At 41.9% G+C, this 17798-nt stretch overlaps 1 protein-coding gene across 1 annotated transcript; it reads right to left on the reverse strand.

Moving 5' to 3' along the window:
- Positions 1-142: 142 nt before the first annotated feature.
- On the reverse strand, positions 143-17542 carry ric8a (RIC8 guanine nucleotide exchange factor A). Its single transcript, XM_069719612.1, has 14 exons — positions 17315-17542; positions 12496-12543; positions 8889-9102; positions 7783-7928; positions 7609-7689; positions 7388-7487; positions 5981-6168; positions 3938-4032; positions 3684-3834; positions 2394-2489; positions 2101-2245; positions 1809-1953; positions 1075-1194; positions 143-868 (listed from the first exon to the last, which is right to left on the reverse strand). The coding sequence occupies exons 1-14, from the start codon at positions 17408-17410 to the stop codon at positions 724-726; spliced, it is 1770 nt and encodes a 589-aa protein (XP_069575713.1). The 5' UTR covers positions 17411-17542; the 3' UTR covers positions 143-723.
- Between the last annotated feature and the right edge of the window lie 256 nt (positions 17543-17798).

Raw genomic sequence — 17798 nt, forward strand, 5'->3', positions numbered from 1 at the left:
CCACGAATGATCAACACAACAGAAATAATAATGACCAATCATAGATGACCTGCACACACACACACACACACACACACACACACACACACACACACACACACACACACACACACACACACACACACACACACACACACACACACACACACACACACACACACACACACACACACACACACACACACACACACACACACACACACACAGCTTGGACACACCTAAACACATAAAGTGCAACTAATAACTGATTATGATTAATAATTATGAGATGAGACAGGAGGAGGATTTAAAGGACCATACTGATGCTTTGTTCATAATTTATCACTCACGTTCATCATCTGTGAATTAGAAGGAACCTTTTGGAGATTGTCGCTAATTCAAGTTGATTCAGGAACAATGTCAATTGTCGACCTTAAAAAAAACATCTTTGAACAGAAACGTTCCTCCACTGAGCTGGTTGCTTTTCAAAGTGGACTGAAATGACAGGAAATTCTGTAGCTGACATGAAGTAAAACCAGCAACATGGTCCTTCAAGCTTCCTCCCATGTAGCCGCTGTTGTTTTCACTTTTACTAAACAAATCCAAACTTTTCTGCCCCACAGAGTAAATAAAGTGTTTCAGGAAGATGCGTGTAACGTGAGTATCTAAAATAATTCCACAGATTTTCTCAGTTGTTGTTTTTTTACGGGAGATGAATCTGCTCGTGCCTTCATGCTTCTGCGTTCACTCGGCTTCGTCCTCGCTGTCGGGATCGGCCGCTTCCTCTGACTGGAACAAAGGATTGTGGGTCAGTTTGTGCAGATCGTCCGGAGTCATCTCTCTCATCTTCCCGTCCATACCGAGCTGCATGGGCTGGATCAGATTGGTCCTGCATGGAGCAGAGGTGCAGGTGTTATAATGGGTTCTGATGACTGAAAGAAATGCCTCTGAATCTGAGTCTTATCGTATTCTTTATCACGTTCAGTTATATTGACAAATACACAAAATATAAGTTTTCATTAAAACAGGAAATGAAATCTAAATGATATATTTGAATTTGTCTCTTTAAGGCGTTGTGTGTTTCCTTGTATTCACCTTGACAGTTTGTCAAACATGCTGACCAGCTTCATGGCTTCGTACTCTTTCTGCTCCTCCGTCATTCCCTCCATCGGATTGGGCTGCTCCTCTTCTACAACTCCTGTTATCGGGTTTATTCTGAAGACGAAACAGACGTCACAAGAAAACACTTTTTAATGAAGCAGATGATGTGCATAAAGAATCATTTGAAATCACATCAGCGTTAAAGATCGAAATAATCTGCAGTTTCACAACAAAAGCACATTGAAGCTACAATTCACGACAATATTTAAGTGGCAGTTCTGATGCGTTCAGTCAGATCGGTCAGCGTGAAAGAGACGTGCTCGTAGCGCTCAGTGACAATTTGATTTTGGATTTAAGACTCCATCTGTGCATAAAAATCTACTAAAGACGGTTAAAAGCTCCAGAGAAAAAAGACTGCACTCAGCAAAACACAACACTTGACTTTGAGTTGAAGTTAAAGATTGGAGACTTCTTCTATGCACACAAAAGGTTTATTTATTTTTCTTTCTCGAGTTGCAGTTTTTTTTCCCAAATTCCAGCAATTTTACGCAAAAAACTCACTTGAAACGCCGCAAATAGCAATTTTCAATCACAAAAAACCTCCTGGAGGGACTGATGATAGCAGTGAGTCAGTAAACGCTGACGTTACTGAACCCAAAGCAGGATGTTTGGTGAAGGTGCCCTGAAACACAGAGTTCAGGTGGCCCGGTGTCGTGGGTGGTACTGACTGGTTTCTGGCCTCTCTGTACTCTTCTGTCTCCGAGTCTTCGTCCTCAGAGTAGATCCCGGAGTCTCTGCCGCCCCTCAGCAGCCCTCTGGCAGCCAGCAGACCGGCGGCGTTACCGTACCCGGTGTACTTAATGAACCTCGAGACTGGAGAGGGATGTCACAATAGTTAACGCCATAAAACCACAATAATACATTAATAGAGCGTCAACAATCATTCGGTCGGACTCGTAACCAGCTCAGGTCTTCATACGAGCCGTGATGTGTGTGATTGAACCAACACGTTTCTCTCACCGCTTTCCTTGCAGAGAACAAACAGGAATTCTGCAGCACAGTCTTTGACGTCGGTGTTGATGTGTGTCATCAGACGCACTATTTTGTTCCTCAGAGCGTTGCCCACCTCCGGCCTGTTTATCACGTCACGCAGTGGAGGCAGCACCTGACACACACACACACACACACACACACACACACACACACACACACACACACACACACACACACACACACACACACACTGAGGGATGCTGGAGCCAAAATAGTGACAGTGCTCATGATTCATGTCTTTGCCACAGCCCGGGACTGACCTTTGACCTGAGGAACTTCCTGGTCTCTCTGTGGATGCGGGCGCTCTCAGTCAGCAGGCTCAGAGATGGTAGAAGGATCTCCTTCAGTTTGTGTCCCTGAGAGACAGACAAGTCATCGCTTATCAGGTCAAATTTCATCCAGTCAGTGTCACTGTGTTCTCCAGTCTCAGCAATGAACATTGTTGATAAAAAAAAAAAAAGTAGATTTTTGCGGTGGATTTTTAAATTGTAATATAATTTGAGTTTTGTGTGAATTTTTTGGGGTACAACTGAGTAAATTATAAATAATTTCAAGTTGAGACAAAAAAAAAAAATCGAATCTACCTGATGAAGAGTACTACGTAATGACTTCCTGTTACTTGTAATCTCTTTAATTCTGTTCTGACTGTAGAGAACAATGTCTGAATCAGCTGAAAGTGATGAAAACTTCCCTGAAGTGATGTAGCTTTATAGAACTTATGTCAAAATTCAGTTCTGTTTAATTAATATTAATTTAACATAAACTGTATGCACACAAACAAAGTGCAGTCTATTACAACTTAAATATGTGTGTTTAAAACTAATTTAACAAACATTATTCCTCAATTTAACGTTAAGAGCCCATTTCCCACAATCCCCGGCACTTCTGTTTTTTCAGCTTGTCCCGGTTTTCTTTGGTGCACAGATGGTGAGAGGAGGCAGCAGAGCTGTGCTGATTGTAAATGACGAGTTATTTTTGTTGATAAAGAGAGTTTTGTTTGGAAAGGCAACTTTATGGTGAAATACTTTCAGCGGAGCTTCTGTTGACGACATTTTTTGTGGAAAAATTGTGGGGATTTTACAAAATTGCAAGCTTCTTTAATTTGCGTTAATTATTGCTATCACAAGATCATGATTTCCTGGAGGGACTGATCATTTTCTGATTGAACTGTTGACCAAAACTATATGAAAGAAAGTTGTTGTAAATCATAATTATCATTAAAGTAAATGTCTCTCACAACAACAATACTAATTTATTTTGGCTGCATATGTAAAACATTACTTAAAAGTCAACTTAAAAACTTAAGAACTTAAAAACGTTGAAGTTGTAGCAAACACGTTCATCAGTTCACATGCAGCTCCACCTGGTGACAAAGATCACGCTCAGGGTCGACAACGGTTTGCCTGCATGTGTCCAGTAGTTTGTTTCCAAATACCACATAAATATTAATCCAGCACATTTTAAAACCATTGTTTCATCATGTAATTAAGGTTATAATTTGTGCATTTTCATTCTCTGTTATAGAAGTTGAACACAGAATCTGATCCTACCCGGTCCAGTTTTTTCTCCATGAACTCCAGCAGCATGTTGACGGCGTCCATGTTGACGCCCATGTACTCGATGGAGCCTTGTTGCACCTTCGGCATCAGCAGCACATCCAAACAGGTCAGAGGCAGGTTACCGAGCAGATTCACAGTGTGGCTGAGAAAAAGAGGAGGGAGGAGACGGGGCGATGACATCACAGGTGAGCGATGACTGACGGACTCCGGCAATCAATGAAGAGGAACTCCGAGTGTTGAGATACCTGTGAAACTCCTCCGTCCGCTCCTCTCCATCCGCCTGGCTCATCAGACAGTGTCTCAGTATGGCTCCCAAATGTCTGTACTCAGCTGCCTCTTCCTTCACACACACACACACACACACACACACACACACACACACACACACACACACACACACACACACACACACACACACACACACACACACACACACACACACACACACACACACACACACACACACACACACACACACACACAAGCTGTTCACATGTTTTTAAGAGAACCCTGATCTCCATGAGTCTTCACTGTGTATTTTACATTTGCTTGAATGTAACCGGCAGCGAAAACTGTCCGACTTCATGTTCTGTTGTTTTCTGGTATTTCTTGCATTGAAGAACATATCGTCCAAAACTAGAATTACATATGCAGTTCATGCCACATATAGTTTAGAGATTTTTTAAAAGGTGTTCCTGAGATATCACGTTCACGGTGAGAAGCGAACGGGGACTCGGAGTGACCTTTGTAGCAGAAAGGGGGAAACAAGAAACAAAAAGTAGGGAAGAGCCCTTTAGCACCCTGATGGGGAAGTGATAAATGAAGCACACCAGGAGGCGGAGCGATCAACAAACAAAAGAAGCCTGAAGGAGAACTGAGTGACTAAAAGAGAAGCTGTTTCAAAGAGTAATTCAGTTTCTGGATTTAGTTGCTCTACAAAAGAAAGTGGTAAATATTTTCGAGGTAAGCAAGCATTATTAGGATAATCCCAGAGCTTGCTTTGACCTTTTTTGGAGGCCGAGGACTCGTGCAGCTGTCTGGATCCCCGGAGCAGGTGGACCGCGCTGAATTTGTCCCCCACCACCACTTTGGACCCGTGTGGCTGCGACTGAGCTTCCCTGGCTTCAGTTGAGTGTAAGATAAGTTTCCCTGTAAGGAAACTCTCCAGGCTTCTCCCTGTCCTTCCTCGCCCCTTCATCTTTAACTCTCATCTTCCTGGACCTACGCTGCACCTTCGACCACGAAAATCCTATCAGTTCATTCTTCAGTTAAATTGAACATTTGTGACACATTTGAAAGAAATTCCCTCCAGACGTTCCTGAAATATTGTGTTCTTGAGCACAGGCCAATGTGATGGGACAGTGACCTTGACCTTTGATCTTTGACCACCAAAATTGTATCCGTTCATCCTTTAACCCTCGTGTTGTCCTTGGGTCAAAATGACCCGCAGCTGTTCAACCAAGTTCTATTTTATTTCTACATTTTTATATTTTTTGGGATCATTGATGACAAGGATGCTGTGAGGGTTTCTTTAAACCAAAAAAATCCCCAAAAATATAAAAATGTAGAAATAAAATAGAACTTGGTTGAACACAGCTGCGGGTCATTTTGACCCGAGGACAACACGAGGGTTAAGTGAATGTGTGAATGTGTTTGCCAAGTTTGAAGAAATTCCCTCAAAGCTTTCTTGAGATATTGCATTCACAAGAGCGGGACGGACAGATGAGAGGGACGTAAGGTCACCGTGACTTTGACCTTTGACCTTTGACCTCCAAACTTTAATCAGTTCATCCCAAGTGAACATTTGTGTCAAATTTGAAGAAATAAATCCAGGAGTTCCTGAGATATCCTGTTCATGGGAATGTGTAGATTTAAGGTCAGAGTGACCTTGACCTTTGATCTTTGCCCCCCAAAATCTAATCAGTTCATGCTTGGTATCAAGTAAATGGTTTTGCCAAGTTTACAGAAATTTCCTTCAGGCGTTCTTGAGGTATCTCATTCACAAGAAACCCCTAAACTCTAAAACATCTGGCTATGGCTATCACCGGCACAGAGGCATAAAAACAGAACAGATATTTGTGTCATATTTACCACAAACATCATAAACCAGAGCAACAAAGCTGACAGCATGAAATGTCTCAAAAAGGATTGGATGGATTGCTGTGAAATGTAGTAAAAATATTCTGGGACCCCAGAAGATGAATTCAGACCTCGACCAAAAGTATCATTTATCACAAAATGGTTCAAATCTATGAAAAACTCCGCGTGCGAGTACTTTTCTTTCTTACCTCATCGACCTTGCGTCTGGTTGAGTCAAATGTGACGTTGAAGAGTATTTTCAGGATCTCCATAGCGAGTTCAGTCTGCTGCCGGCTCAGTGGGGGCAGCTCTTCGGGCGGGACGGCTTCGAAGCCGGCCCTCGCTGTCTCCAGAGTATCTGGCCAACAGAGACCCAGTGTGGCATCCAGCTGGTTACCTAGAACATACACAGGACACCAGCTTCTCAACCTCTTTAACATACAACATGTGTACCTTCTTCTTCTGGTACATGTTTATCAGACTATGTGTGATAATTGTATAAATTGATCATCGGCTGTTGGACTTCAGAGCATCTGAGGACTTCCAGACAGATCAGTTGCCCTCTTAAGCTGCTTTTGTACAACAGGAACTGAATGACCCATAAACTGGACCTCATTAGATCTTGTAGGGAAAGGTAGTCATTTCTTCTTTTGCTTTTTTCAGAGTATTGTACAGACGGAGAAGGACTGGATGAATGTTCAGTAGATACATCAACACAGGCAAATCAAATAAGGTGTGCATTTTTAAAAAGTTGACTATTTAATGTGTCCAAAGTTCACTCTCCATCGGTCTTCATTATAAATAAAAGTTGTTTTCAATGTAGACACAGAAGTGACATGATGGTTACTGTTGTTATTGAGTTTATAGTTGAGAGGTGACTAAATCATAGACTGGATATAAAAGTGTTCGTAATTTCCGGGTCTGAAAAATGGGGCCAATGCAGAACTGCAATACCACCGAGTGCCACTAGAGGTTGGCTCCAAAAAGCCTCCAGCTCCATAGACTCTCATAAAATGATCTCGGTGTTGTTAGCTAAAGTTACTCCTTCTTATTAGTTTTCTGGAAGTTCATCTAGAAAATAATCCCTCATAAATTAAAAAAAATAAGCTTCAAAAAGATGTGGTTTTGGGGGGCGTGTCTGTTTGATTGACAGGCCTGTGATGCAGTCAGGTTACAGCTATCAGTGGGCGGGACGTAGTATCGTCATGTTTCCAATCAGGTCAGTCAGATCCACCGCTGGCTCCTCCCCAGCTCGTCCAAATATGGTCACTTCCTGCTCCAAACCGGACAAAACCTGAACTCGACATTTTATTGCGGCCGTTCACAAACCAACGGGTGACACCACCGCTGGCTGCCACTTGGACCAAATGCCTGTTTGACGCATTGCAACCAACAGCCATCTGACCAAAGACAAGCGACGCCCATCGCATGTACCTGAACTTTATTAACACCAACACCTGAACGGAGCTGAACTAAACCAAAGCTGATGGAGAAAAGTGGGAAAAGTAGAAGTAAAAGTTCAGTTATGGGTCAATGAGTTCCCGTCGTGGATGAGGCCTCTTATAGTTGGTTACCTTGGAGACGCAGAACCTAGAGATCTGACTGTGATTAGTTACCGAGGAGACTGATGCCGTGGAGCTCCTGGGCCAGCTGAGCCCTGACGTCCACTCTCAGGGCGGTCAGCAGGAAGGTGAGGCGCAGGTCAAAGAAACGTACCTGGACGAACAAATCAAACGGTTCACGACACACTGTTTACCTGCTTTTACCTCCTCAGAGTAGATATCAAACTAACTCATGCACTCTCACAGTAAAACGTCTTTCGACTTCATGTCCATACCTCGTGGTTCCAGGTGGGATCATGGCACTGCTTCAGCCTCGCCGCCACTCCTTTAATCAGCTGCAGATCTGCTGCTACCACCTGCCATCCATCCATCCATCCATTAGTCACGTATTATAGATCAGCACCAATCAAATAAGATCTTACAGTCTGAGTAAATCCCAGCAGGCTGACCTGTCCTGTCACGTTGTGTAGCAGGATGTTACAGATGGACTTGAGAGCCTCAATGATCACTTCCTGGTCGGCGTTTTCTGACAGAGAGGAGGATTCCTTACCAGATGATTCCTCCGCCTCTTCTCCATCTCCTCCCTCTCCCTCCGCTGGGAAAAAAAAACCAGAAGAATACGTTCAAGAAGCTAAGTCCTTGTTCAACTCATACTTAGACTGCTTCATATTCATATAAAGAACGGAGGACAAAGATGAACAGATTCTCTTTTGATTCAATTTGCGCTCTGCTGTCACCGAAATCCTCTAATCGAATCTCGTCCTACGCAAGCAGAAAGAATGTCACGTTGACGATCTGCAGAAACCCTGTTCGTCTGTTGTGAACGGACGACGGACAAATAGCAGAGAAAAGACAAAAGAGATCAAAGCATTAATCTGGTCTTACTTCTGACTGCTGTGGCCAGAGGATCTATGTTTTCGGGCTGAAGAGCGTCATATCTCCGAAACGCCATGAGGGAGTCTCTTCAGATCTGGCACAAATGTTCACTGAACATTTGTTCTATTACTATTACTATTCTAATTTGGAGAAAATTCCTTCGATGTCACATTCACGAGAATGGGATGGACACAAGCTCAGTGACCTTTGACCTTTGACCACCAAAATCGAATCAGTTCATCTTTGAGTCCAACTTGACATTTGTGTTCAATTTGAAGAAATTCCCCTCAAAGTCGTTCCTGAGACATCGTGTTTACAAGAATGGGATGGTTGTACATACATGACCAATAATAAGACAGAAGAGTTATAGTGTAAAAACATCTTCTACTTTTTTCATGTTTGTCAGAACGTTTGCAGTGAAAAAGGTCTGTTTGATGCTTAACTGATGAAAGAAGGACTGAGGAAATGGAATTTAAATGTGAGGAATGGAGGGGAAGTGTTCAGAGTTTTATTTGAGCTCCCTGAAAACAACCTTAAAAAGAGTTCAAAACAAAAAGGATTATAATAGTGATGTGAGGATTTGGGGGGTTTCATGGGAGAAACAACAGAGACGAACACCAAGGTAGAAAGAGGCCTCGGAGCACATGTGGAGAAAGCTCGGAGTGTTGACAGGCGTTACCTCGGTCCTCCTCCGGCTGATTGTGGGCGGGTGTGGCAGCGCCGCCCACAGCGATGCCAGCATAGCGGGCGAGAGTGGACATGGCCGAGCGGCTGGTGAATGGATCCAGGCAATGTTTGTCTCTGGACAGGATGCGGACAGTTTCTAGACAGGCCAGCAGACAAGAAGGCTGCAGCTCCCTGTTTAGGAAACCGAGCACCAACTCGCCCAGATGCTGCGTCACACAACAAACATAGAAAGTTAGAAACATGGAGGCAGATAAAAAGCTATAAAGATTTAAATTACTGAAGTTTGGAACATACTGCTGCATATTTAATGTTTATATCTAAATAACTCCAAATTATTTTACTTTCTCAATTTGAAGTTTCCAACTGTGAAATAATTTAATCAGTCCAGGCCAAAAAATTCAAATCAAGTCAAAAAGTCAACTTGCTGAAATTAATTCAGTCAAATTCAGACTCTAAAAATCCAGAAACACTGCACACGTGATTTTCACATCTATATTTACCCTATTTCAATATGTTTAACCAAAATTCAGCAAAGACATTTTTGCTTTGAATATCTAAATAAACTGACAATTCCCACTGATCACATTATGCAAGTTACTATTCTACTGTTTTACTATTCTACTGTTTATTGACATTAAAACTATGAAAAATAAAGCCCCTCTGCAGCAGGAGTAGTGCCCTCACTGTTACAGCCACTACACCAACATCTAAGTGACCTGCCGAGCTGAATAATGTCTGCTGACGTGCATATTTCCCTGCAGTCTGTGTGCAGTCTGTGTGAGCACGTGTTTATTGGATAAAGAAGACATGCAACGGCACATAAGCTGCACCTGACCTCAACTCAACCCTGAACTCTGGACATTTCATGGGAATCTTTAAGAAAAAAAAATTGAGAGACGAACGGAAATCTGAAATCCTGAGGAAGTTGTTTAATTGGCCATGGATTTTATTTCGTCAGAGGTTCTCCACCATGTGAGAGCCATTTTTAAACAAACTTCCTCCAGGAGCCTGCGAGCTGAGATGGAGGTCAGACTTAACGGTACATGTCTTCTCTTCGTTTTCTCTATCTCTTCATCTTTCTGTATTAGTATTGTTACTTTTTCTTAATTCTTTCACAACAACTATCGGGGGAGTTGAATGAGTTTGGGAGACAATCTGTCCACCATGGGCCCTATCTTCATTCGCATCTGCACCGGTGGAGCAAGTAGGTGTCGCCAATTTGTTTGGTAATTTGGTGAATTCAAAAACTAGCGCATCTGTGCTGCAGCGTGGCACAGTGGTGGAGTAGGAGGAGTAGATGATTAGAAGGTGTGTCACAGCTGACTTCAATCACAGCCAATCAAATCAGCTCCTCTCATCCCCTTTAAAACCGCTGTGATGCAGCTTATTGTCAGTTTGTAATGACTGAAGAAGGAGCAGACCGACACCATCCAAACTTTATACAGGAGGAAACTGACATACTTGTCTGGAGGTTCAGGCTCTAATCACTGAATTCATGGTAAAACGAGTCGGTCCACGGACTGATGACGTTAAATCAGATTTGAAGAGGTCGCTAATATTATAAATAACTCTTCACTGGTATTATGAGAACCGCTGCCCAGTGAAGGAAACAGTTCAATGACATAAGACAAAAACCTGCGTTTTGTAGACAGCAAACACTGTAATTAATTAAATGTCAGTGAACAAACAGTGAAATCAGGTGCGGGAACGACATTGAGGAGTGGGCAGAAGTAGATTATTCACAATTAAAGCTCCCAATGCGATTCATTTATTAACAACACTGATGAAGAGCGATGTGCTCCAAACATCACTGATGTTGTGGTGTTAATAAATAAACTGATGTTGTGGTGTTAATAAATAAACTGATGTTGTGGTGTTAATAAATAAACTGCATTGTGAGCTTTCAGTGTGAATAATTTACTTTCCAATAAATAATAATAACTCAAGCGGCTGTGTGTAAACTGCTTTAATCTTTTGTGTGTAAATGACACAGCATCTTAAACAGCTGGTAGGTCACTAAACCAGATGAGTAGATAAAAAGACTTTTGAATTGTTTCCTATTTCTGTGTAATTTAATTATAATTCATTTGTAGTTTTAACCTGAGTGTCTTCTTATATTTTATGGCTGCTGCGTCACGATGCCTGTCAACCACCTGATTCACATCCAATTCAATAGGCAAGAATCAACTTCATCTTTTGATGATTAACTGAATCATAAGGTTGCATTTATTAAAATAGATGTGGCTGCATGACATCGGTCCTGCTACAATCACATGGAGGTAAACAAAGGCCAGTTTCAATCTGCAGAGAGGACGTTATTACCATCTAAGAACAAAGCAAACTATCAAGAACCAAAACTACCAGGTCTACACACACTGACATCTAGTTTGCTATCTTAAGCCCAGTTTTGTGAAACAAATCACAGCAGTGAACTCACTTAAACCCAGGACGGGTCTGAAATAACCAGAAGTTATCTGTTTCTGGTCTAAACCCTCCTTTAACCTGTCAACTTGTTTGATTCGTGGACCTTTAAAAAGCGCTCCTGACATGTGAATGTGAGTAAAAACAAATAATATCTGATCTGTAATCACTAAACACTCAAATGTACTTCTGACAGGAAACTGGACTATTGTCAAAATGGAGACAACCAGCAAGTGTTAAGCCAATAATCATGACACAAACTAATGGAGGAGACATTAAGGACTGAACACCACAGATGACAAAGAAAACATGATAAAGGTAAAGCTGTTTGTTAACTTTGTAAAAATGCTAAATAACAATGACAGTGGAGGAACTCTGAATAAAGTCTATTCTACAGAATAGTTTAGAAGCAGGTGAGGTGGGCTGCATTGAATTTGAATGTTTTCCAACTTTAACAGTCCTACCAGTTCCCACGAACACCCTTTTCTGTATCGACCCATCAGTGTGTTTCCTGACTGCAATCTTCAAACTGAAAAGACTTTAGATTTTGAACTTGTCTGACGTCTCAGTAAATAATCTACTGACAGTCATGATCGCTGCTCAGATAATGATGACGTTCACATCGGCTGCACGTGATCTCTGCTGTGGTTAGACCATAAAGACCACCACAGGTCTCCCTGACAGCTTCATTTCCCTTTACATCATTTATATTCTCTGATGAATTCCTCACACTCATCACTTCTGCTTGTAGGAATTAGTCAAAAAAATTTGAACAAGCAAATCTGAATCTGAAGCAAATTGAGGGTTCAGTGTCTAATGGGGAAGTACAACACGTTGCTCAGCGGTTATTCATACCTTTCGTAACTTTTTGTCCTAAAGGCGAGCACACGCAGGGACAGACAGATGACACGGGTGAGACGAGGCTACTGTGAATTTCCTACTGTATTCATGGAAATGTGCGACAGAGCAGACTCTCAAACTAAACATTTCTATTAAACATTTATTTATATTTATTATTTATATGTCCTTAAAATGCTGCTGACTTCTTGTAAGTCTTGTTTTTGGTTGCAAAAAAAAGTCCTGAGCAGTCAAACTGAAGACAAATACTTAAGACACCTTCAACTTAACGAGGAAGGTGGTTGTTTTTCATTGACTTTGGATGGGAGTGTTCAGAATACCTCTCTGTTCTCCTCTTCTTCGCTGTTGAATGTGAAGCACTGGTTCATCTGCAGGAAAGAAAAAGCACAAAGGAAGATGCGTCAAAGATGGAAGATGCAGAAGAACTACCGCACTTGATTTTTATTTTTTATAAAACAAACAGGTTATGTCACGGTTCATCCTCGTGGTTCAGTTTTGTCAGATCAGTTTCTTCCTGTCTCTTTCGTCTGTTCTTGTGGTTCAGATGTCTTTCTGTGTCTTCCTTGTCTTTCGGTTATGTCTCTCTTTCTTTTAAGGGTTTCATGTTCATTTCCTGTTTTATTTTGGTAACTCTCCTTCTGTCTTGTTTCCGTTTGTCTTTACTTCCTGTCTTCTGGTCTTCCTACCTGTGTTTGATTGTCTTCCCCGTCCTGATTGTTTCTTCCTGTGTGTGATTGACCTCCTGTGTATACAGTCTGTGCTGTCGACCTCCTTTGTCCAGATCATCATTATGTCCACAGCTTTTTCTTTTGTTGTGTAAGTTTTTCTTTTTCCCCTTTTTGGACTTTCTTTTCCTTTCACGTTTTTGGGGGATCAATGACTTGACAATTGTGAGCTTTTGGACAATGTTTGTACCAACTGTTGCCTGTTAATTAGTGGAACTAAAGGAATCTAACTTCCCTTTTTGTTTGTTGTGCTTTTGAGTCCAAACACCTGAAAAGGTGACCGGTTAGATACATTGAAAATACCCCAAAGGTCAACCTTCCTGCGACGACACGTAATTTCCAGTTAGGAAACATGAACACCTCAGCATCTCATGTTTGGCCTGTGTGGTTTGTATAACTGCATGCTGTCATACAGTAAGAAGCCTGAAAAGGTAAGACTTCTCAACGATGGGAGAGGAACAATTGAATAAAAAACACATCTGCAGCAGTGCTGAGCCGCTACAGGAAGCAGAGCCTCCAATAGAAGAAGAAACCAAGGCCGTCACTTGATCATGTTTCACGTTGTGAAGAACATTTTCTGCCTTAAAACACACTAAAACATTACAGATGAATGAGTACATTTAATTTAAGAATGAATCTGTTGAAAATGTAAAAACAGCTTTTAGGTGCATTACCGCCACCCACAGGCAGCAGGGACACATTACGACCTGGCACCAGGAAAAATGTGGGAAAAATATTTTTTAGGATGTGACAATAGTCACATAAACTGTTTTGTCTTTCCTTGTTTAATGGATATTTTAAAATTCAATAATCATAAGCCACCCCTATATTTGAGCATCGTGATATTATGTTTCATGATTTCAAATGTTTGCTTATGGCTCATTATGAGCTACAGTTACTTTTGAAGTAAAGCGTCCTCTGGTGGTCGTATGAGTGATTTCAGCTTTTCCTTGTTAGGAGGAGGTTTGGGTGGATACTTCAATACAACAGTGATGTTGTGTGAAAGAGTCCGTTGTTCGCTTTCCAACCACAAGTCGGTGCAGTTATTTTTATTGTGCGTTTGCTGTTGCCATGACGACAAAGGTCACAAACCATTATTTTTCTCTGTGCTTTAACCTAACCAGGAGTGCTAGTTTGGAAAACACTCCCGTGAGTCCTGTCTGAGGGTCGGAACAAACCACCTGTGGGGGGACTGGACCACTAGTTGCTTATGAAACTGTTTGGATCTCATTAGCAGGGGTTTGAACACACAAACAAACAAACAACAAACAGTCTATTTAGCCTCTTACACATTAGGTAAATACACAACACTCCATCTTAAAAACAAAACAACTGTTGTAAATGTGACTCAATTCTGACAAGTTATCTAGTTTTCTAACGTGTTGGCAAACACTTTCCTACAAACTCATCTAACTGACTCAGAAACACATTTGCAGCCATTAGGAGCTGTGTTGGTGTTCAATATTCCTTTCCTTTTGACTCTGATATCTGATTTTGACTGATATTTAAAACCTTTAAATCAGACTTTGTGTCTGATTCTCTCTTCACTGCCTGCAGCTGTTCCTCGCAGTCATTTTAAAGGCCCTGTCTTTAATTCTGCTGCAACGGTTTGGACGTATACATTAATGCAAATATCAAACATATTTAAAATTCAATTTGTGCCCTCAGAAGCTTTTTGTCCTTTTTGAAGCGCGCGCCACCTGTACTATCCCCTTGAAGTTGATCCACAGCTTCCAGCCAATCAGAATCCAGGCTTCTCAACTTATATAGTATGAATAAAAGTTAAATATAAATTCAGTCTTTGAGTCTTTAGTGTGTCTTCTGATGCCAAGCCTGTTTCCTACCATTATGGAAATAATGATTTACTAATCATTTATGTCATCAGGTTTAGGTGAAGACGATGCAATGAGCCTCTCAAGGAAGGTATAGAAGAGAAACCATGCAACCTACATGGGCAGAGTCGTCTGTCACACTAAGCTCTTCATCTCTAAGAGCTCTTTAGCAGAGCAGGATTTGACTGGACTGTAGGTGACTCTATTTGTGTATCAGTGCATCTAATCCTCTTGCCTTCAAGATCAACTCCCACACAGCCTCGGCGGCTGAGAGAAGCCTGCAGCTCAGCTCACTCGCAGGTTAGACAGCATGTTGAAAAGCTCAAGTGGCATTTAGGCAAATAAAGCACGTCCACACTCAGATTGTGGGCTCTGTTTTTATAAAACCATCAGGGCAGTGCAGATTATTCTGCCGTACACCCAGCCTCAGTGAGCCGGGGCCGAGCCAAATACACTTGGTGAGCAATTCCACTTCTATGGAGGTGTGATGGGAGGGAATATATTAGCAAACATCACAGGTGTCATCTGCTTTGAAAACAGTCTGTCATCACACACTGTCAGTCTGCGACTACTGAGGGGAGTTTTTCTCAGAGAAAACAGAGTTTTGAATACGAAAGTCACCAAAAGTTACCTGCTGGTTTTCTGCTGTCTGCTCACTGATTGGGACCGACAGAGAAGGACAGGTGTGTTCGTAGTAACTCGGCTCTCAGTGGGTTTGATTTGTGAGAAGAGATTTAATGTTTGATATGTTGGTAGTTGTTTCTTTGAATGGAACCGGTTTTGCTGTGAAGCCACGCCCCCTTTGAGATGCAAATCTACTGAGTACTATTTTGGGCTCTCAGTTCCAGTGAAGGAATAACTGGAGTATATGATAATGCCTTTTAAGATGAACTTTATACTAAAGGCTGATACCTACATTTTTGTCAGAGATTTATTTAGTGCTGAGCTTGTAGTCTGAGTTCTGACATTAATACAGCAGCTCAAGTATTGCTAAGAGCAGAAAATGACTGTTGCTCTTCATTCATTGAAAATTAAGTTGAATTTGTTTTTTTTTTTTTATCCTAGTCATCATTGTTCTCCCTGCATAATTGTGCACACATTTTTTGTTCTAAAAACAATCTATGCGAGAACCATCTTCAATTAAATACCACCTAACATGAAAGTAGAATTAAAACGGCAGTCTGGTTGTTTCCACGTCATTTTATTTTAATTCTGGCGACATTTTTGGTCCCTAAACTGTGACTATTTTACATGCAAATGATTTGTAAACAAGGTGAGAGGAGAGGAGAGGAGAGGAGAGGAGAGGAGAGGAGAGGAGAGGAGAGGAGAGAGGAGCGGTGCATTGCAGAGCAAACGTCCCTTCTGCCCTTCTGTGAGTGCCAAACACCACAGGACACCACGGGACACCTCGGGACACCTTGCAGGTCTTGTTGAGTCCATTCTTTGGACGATGAGAGTTGTTCTGGTGGCATGTGAAGGACCGCAGCATCATTAGGCAGGCAGTCATTTTAGGCTCATCAGTTTATATCTAAAGTTCACCAAGATTTGGTCAAACCAGACCGAGTTAAAGCAGCAGTGTTGGTGAAATGAGCAGAGGTGTTTTATTGGTTATGTCTTCCTGGATCTATCGATGATTAATATTGAATGTCACCAGCATGATTGTAGAAGTAAACAGATGAAGGGAAGTTGTGGTCCATGATGATTAACTTGAATTTGAATTTGACATTGAAATAATTAAACTCCAGACTGCAACTAAAACTCTTGTGTTAGTTTTACTACTTTGACATCAGATTTATCTTTAAACATGTCAATCTGCTGCACTCGGTGCTGCCGGGTCTCTTCTCCCTCCACATCTCTCCCCTGATCTCTTTAATGACTCCACAAGTAAGAGAACTGTGTTTTTCTGCCTCCTCTCTCCCTCCCTGACCCCATGTCCAGTTTTCCATCACTCTCATTGGATGCTGCTCTTTCAATGTGCCCTCAATTACAAGCACCTCTATGTTTGACAACTATGACACCGTGGACAGATCACATTGAGGTAAAGACATGTTTCTGAAAATGAGATATTTGTCTGAGAGTGGCAAAAATAATCTGCTCTCTTTCCATGCATGAAATAGATGGATATTCTTTTTTTTTTTGTAACTTTAATTTTAGATCTGCATTAATCTATAATGTTTACATGATCAATGGGAAGATGTAAGGATGAGAAATTGTGCAGCAGCAGCAGCTGGAGTGAAAAAAGCTCAATTTCACTGTTCGCAAGCAGCAGATTTAAAAAGGCCAGCGGGGGAACATGTTGGATCATTCAGCAGCCCTGAAACAACATATATTTCTCAGGAGTTGGTAAAGACAAATCCAGCAGGAGAGTGAATACATTGACAGTCATCAAACGACCCAAAATACTGCTCTGCCTCTGTTGGATGCGCAAACGGGCATCTGTTTGCCTGGTATAATAACATTATAAATAATATATTGGTGTTATTTCTGTTCTGCCTTCCTGAGAGTATTTGTACATGATAACTTGCCGTTTGGATGCACATGCAGAGTACGTGCCGTTCTCATGATGCTGCACTGATGCTTACCTCCCTGTTGTAGCCATGTAACGCCGTCAGAGCTGCGTCTTGATCTCCGGTCTCCATTTGCTCTAAGATGGCATTTAAATCCATTTTCATCGCCATTGAGCGAGCTGCTGCTTCTTCCTGGATGCGCCGTTGGAGAGCAGGATGGTGTGTGTGCGTGTGCGTGCGTGTGTGTGTGTGTGCGTGTGCGTGCGTGTGTGTGTGTGCGTGTGCGTGCGTGTGTGTGTGTGTGTGTGTGTGTGTGTGTGTGTGTGTGTGTGTGTGTGTGTGTGTGTGTGTGCGCGTGTGTGTGCTGTCCCTCAGACTGTATACACACACACACACACACACACACGAGCCACGGTCTGTCACCTCCCACAGATGACTGCATGAGCCGGCGAGAAGCGATTAGCGGAGAGGATTTGTACAAGCCAAGTACTGCGTTTAGTGTCCCATGGACCGACGAGAGAAGCGAATTAAGAAATTATAAAATGACCTATTTTGTTGG

Source organism: Brachyistius frenatus, unplaced genomic scaffold (assembly GCF_029030835.1).
Source record: "Brachyistius frenatus isolate BFR_SWC_R1_liver_20210118 unplaced genomic scaffold, ASM2903083v1 Contig_219, whole genome shotgun sequence".
Taxonomy (NCBI): domain Eukaryota; kingdom Metazoa; phylum Chordata; class Actinopteri; family Embiotocidae; genus Brachyistius; species Brachyistius frenatus.